The following is a 4,751-nucleotide window of genomic DNA, read 5'->3' as shown; positions in this document are numbered from 1 at the left end:
CCCCTCAAAGTTCATTACCAATTCAAACAAACATATATAAAACTAAACAACTATAACAATCCTTTGATTAGTTGTGTGGTGTAATCAGTCTCAACTACTATCCATTTGTGCAAATCCTTAGCTAATTATGTCAACAAAACACCTTTGCATAAGTTTCCTCCAAGTGTTATCACAGTTATGCTTTATGCGATGATGAGACTTGATGCCCTATTCAATTTGTAAGATCATGTGAAATTAAACCTTTTGTGCATCGATGCACGACTATCAACAAGTTCAATGAGATCCTCATAGTTATGTCTACCATCAAGCCTTTGTCACAATGGAACTCGTTATGATAGTATTTAAAGTCTTACACTATTACATATATATTCATTAATATGTCTTCTTAAAATACCCTTGATTAAATATAACCACTTGGTTTGAATTTGACGATAGGGTTTAATGGTTGATCCCTTTCCTCAAGTGTAGAAAGTATGACCAGGACTAACTCATGATAACTGGAAATAATGATCATTCTCACAGTAGTTCGATTTAGTAAGTTCCTCGTAATCAAAACATGGATCCATGTATATATGTGCAATAATCCAAACAATCTCAAAAATCACTTTAACTATAAAAAAAAATGTAAGAGATAAAATGGAAAATATTTACCTTCAGCAAAATCATAATAAGGGAAAACATAATGGAAAGAAGGAAAAATGGATATGTATTTGAGGCAAAGAAAAAGTGTTTTTATAGCAAAAATGAGTCAAATTGTGGTCCACGAGTCTACTTACAATAATAGTTATCCAGACTTATGCAGGAACGCAACAAAATACAGATATAAACATAAACATAGAGATGTAGTAGAAATAAAATTTCATTTCATTAATATCAAAGAACTGAAAGATGCTTACATACACAATGGAAATAAAATAGCTCAGGCGATGGTAGCTTATCTTTGAGAAGATATGTGACGGCTACATGCCTCTGAACTGTGCTACAATGAGGCTCAAAGGCCTTTTTTATTATTGAATGACAAAGGGAAAACCCTAAACAACCAAAACCCTCGCCCTAGGAGATGGAACACCAAACATTTGTGGGCCACGTTAAGGTTAGTTGGACAACCAACTACCTGGGTTCATAACTTGGCCATATGATCTTCGTTTGGTAGTACGATACCTTGTTAAAAATATCTCTCCAAGTACTACAAAAATCGCAACAGTCCCCTCTATGGACCTCAAAAAAACACCATTTAGGGGGTCAAAACAACTCCAAAAGTTCAGGACCTGAAAAAACTGCTAAAATTAGTAAGTTGTGCTATAATCAAGGAAACTGATGAAACCAACTGGAGGTCCAGGTGAAATAGGCGGGTGGCCACCAATATCCACCTAGATAAAATAGTGACAATGGATTATTAAGGGTCTTTCCCTCTCAACAATAAAGTAATAATAAGAAGGGAGAATTATTAATAAAAACCTTGCCCACTATTTCAACTTCTTAGCTCTTAATTATTTATGCAATTACAATTAAATGCTTCCTTCTCATTCCTTCCTTCAATAAAACTTTATGGGCCTCACCTTTAAAATTCATAACTCTAAATATACCATATCCCTAATTTATGAATGTCTGTAAGTTCCCTTTTCCTAATTCCATATTTTCCCTAATAAAAAGATAAACAAAAATGCTAAAAAGTTTCAAATTCTTTTGAACTCAAACAAGAATAAGAAAATATTATGCATTAGACATATCTAAAATAGAAAACATAAATAGAATATCCAACCATACTCTCACTAAAGTATCTCTAAAAAGAAAACAAATTAAAATGCAACACATGAATAAGTTGCAAGCCATAAATTAACTTTAATAAGGCCACTATGATGAATATATTTGAATGGAAAAGTAAGCATATTCTAATAAAAATACTCTTCAACTTTTTTGTTAATAATAAGTTGGAAAAAAAATTATAGCTAATATATCTTCTAAGTAAACAATTTCAAATCGTTAATAATAATCTTGGTAAAGAACTAAAAATAATTCTCCAACCAAATAATACAAAAACCAAATCATAAATCATACTTACAATTACCTCATAACACCTTTCCCCTTAATCAAATCATAGCTCATCGCTACAAATACCTCACTGCCTTAAGGGAAACCTTCAGTGTAGCCTTTTAATATAATCGCCTCACTACCTTAGGACAAACAAATTGGAGAACTCTCACCTCACTACCTTAGGGAAACATTCACTATAGCCTTTTCATATAATTGCCACACTCCCTAAGGACAAACAAATTGGAGAACAACTCTCGAGAATAAATGGTTGAAGCTTTGTGAAGATATAAAGACCCCGATGATAGACAAGTTATATTTGGAAGATCTAGAGACCCACAAACATATATAAGGTATAATCGAATGATGGTAATAGCGATGGTGGTAGTCGTGGCAGTGGTTAATTAACACAAGATTTCAAATTCCATTTAAAAGACCGTTCTGGAAACTTCCATCTTTTCTAGGGTCTCTCGAACCATCGTCGTTCACAATTCCACCGTCCTTTCGCGCCTATAAATTTGTTACATTGTCAACGTTTTGAATTCAAGAGGTTGTCACAGCGAATTTCATCTGCTTTGAATCAACGCAAGCGTTTAGTCTCTTCACTTGTTTGAATCTAAAGATCGGTTCGATTTCTCTTTCTCTGTAACGAGACCAGAAATTTTGGCAGAATGGCACTGACTCCTTTCTTCGGTCGATCAACAGCCGGTAGCCTGTGGGATCCATGGGACCGCAGCAGCAGCCTATTTGATCCGTTCGTTCCCGTGTCTCGAATTTGGGACGCCTTTGATTTCGGCAGTGCGCTGGACACACCGGCCTTTTCTTTCTCCCGGGATGCGCAGGCCATCGCCAACACGAGGCTTGACTGGAAGGAAACCCCCGAAGCTCATTTCTTCACCGCAGATGTGCCCGGTAAGTCGTGCTTTCTTTTTCTTTAATTTGCCGTGCTTTTCGATTTGCAGTCCAGTCCATCGATTGAATAACGGCAGGCTCTATTGAATGTGCCCGGTAAGTTGCGAGTTTCTTTTCTTTTATTTGCCCTGCTTTTTGATTTGCTGTCCATCAATTGAATAACGGCATGCTCTGTTTAATCTTTTGCAGGGTTGAAGAAAGAAGAAGTAAAGATCGAACTGGTAGATAACGGCAGTTTGCGAATTAGTGGGGAAAGACACAAGGAAGATGTCCAAGAGACGGACCAGTGGCACTGGGTGGAGCGGTCAAGCGGGATATTCAGGAGACAATTCCGGCTGCCGGAAAATGTAAATGCTGACGGCATATCTGCCAAATTGGAGAACGGTGTCCTGACCGTCAAAGCCCCCAAGATTAAGCCAGATGCCGCTTCCGGTAGCGATGTCAAAAGTATTGATATTTCTGCAAGTGAGAAGTGAGGGCGAGGGTTTCGTAGTGTATGGCTTTTACAAGTTGACACGCTTAGAATGATAATTAGGTCCTTTACAATGAGGGTGAGGGTTTACAATGAGGTTTTCATAGCGTGAAGTTTTGCGGTTATAAAAGCTTGCAGAAGTTTTGCAGTTGTAAAAGCTTGGAAAGATAATTAGGCAATACTCCGGTTCCATGTAGTGTATTTTCTGTCACTAGTTAATAAACTAGCATTTGCACCTTATGTTGCAAAGGAAACGCCGTAAGGCATAGAGTGGGGAAGAATAGCATAAAGTGGAGAAGAATAGAGACATGTATAGAGTGGGGAAGAATAGCATAGAGTGGGGAAGAATAGGGACATGTGAATGGACATTGTTGAAAGCAAGGGTGGATGATAATGAGTTACAATTGCAATAGTTAGTTATGTGTATTCTGAAAATGAATATTTTGTAAATAATAATAGTTTGTGGAAGAATTTATAAAAAGTATGCCATCAACTACACAATTGATATCTACAGAAATAGAAGGCTAGAAAACAAGAATTTTAATTTATAAGATCCAATTTACATGGTTGGTCAACATGTAGAAACCCCTTGTGTCATCTCTCTGTCCAAGTGGGGAATAATAATATGACAATGGAATCACTATTGTGAATACGCAGAGACATAATACTATGGCATGCTTATAGATCGTTGTTCGCTGAATGACTTGCAATTGGCTTTGGGTTCACCATAAGTTGGATCTACAAAATATTAGTTGGATCTGAAGAACAAATAAAGCTAGGATAAAAGGTCCAAATTTCTGAAATTATTAGTTTCTTCCTTCCCCACATTTCCATTGTTGTTATTATTATTATAATACTAATAAAATATTATTATTATTACCAGATAGCTCCCTGGATGTTGACAAACAATTAATATTTATTTTATTAGAACAAATCAAGGTACGGATAGAATGCTAGAATTTCTGAAATTATTAGTTTCTTCCTTCCCCTCTTTTTCATTCTTAGCATTGTGACACTTCCTTTCACATCCTACAGTGGATTGAACTTGCAAGAAAATTCGAGGTGAACCTTATACCTTTGCCTCTTTTGTTCATTTTTGTACAAAAGGAGGTATATACATCTTCAGTGCATATTTCTAGCCATTATCAACACCTAATACATGCTTTTGTATACAGGGAATTAAATTTTCATCATGTTTGAACTCAACTATTTGCCTTCCAAGGCTGGCTAAAATGGTTGTTGGGCTGAGGGCCTCCAACAATGGCCCTTACAGAGAGTTTATTTTCAAGTGGCTTCTGTGGATGAAAAAAGTGCAGCAGTAGTTCTAATAAGTTGA

At 36.2% G+C, this 4,751-nt stretch overlaps 1 protein-coding gene across 1 annotated transcript; it reads left to right on the top strand.

The window, feature by feature from the left end:
- The first annotated feature begins 2,565 nt into the window (after positions 1-2,565).
- On the top strand, positions 2,566-3,836 carry LOC149176828 (17.6 kDa class I heat shock protein 2-like). Its single transcript, XM_089419985.1, has 2 exons — positions 2,566-2,943; positions 3,133-3,836. The coding sequence occupies exons 1-2, from the start codon at positions 2,703-2,705 to the stop codon at positions 3,417-3,419; spliced, it is 528 nt and encodes a 175-aa protein (XP_089276111.1). The 5' UTR covers positions 2,566-2,702; the 3' UTR covers positions 3,420-3,836.
- The last annotated feature ends 915 nt before the right edge of the window (positions 3,837-4,751 follow it).

Source organism: Pinus tabuliformis, chromosome 4_1 (assembly GCF_031772625.1).
Source record: "Pinus tabuliformis cultivar Carrire ecotype Pingquan chromosome 4_1, CPIR1, whole genome shotgun sequence".
NCBI classification, from domain to species: Eukaryota; Viridiplantae; Streptophyta; class Pinopsida; order Pinales; family Pinaceae; genus Pinus; species Pinus tabuliformis.
Note: the sequence above shows the minus strand (reverse complement) of the source record. Positions and strands in the feature narration are given on the sequence as shown.

Bases quoted from the DNA above. Each gene is read 5' to 3' on its own strand.
- LOC149176828 (XM_089419985.1), top strand. From the start codon at position 2,703: ATGGCACTGACTCCTTTCTTCGGTCGATCAACAGCCGGTAGCCTGTGG. The intron at 2,944-3,132 runs GTAAGTCGTGCT...AATCTTTTGCAG, and splicing joins CTTCACCGCAGATGTGCCCG to GGTTGAAGAAAGAAGAAGTA.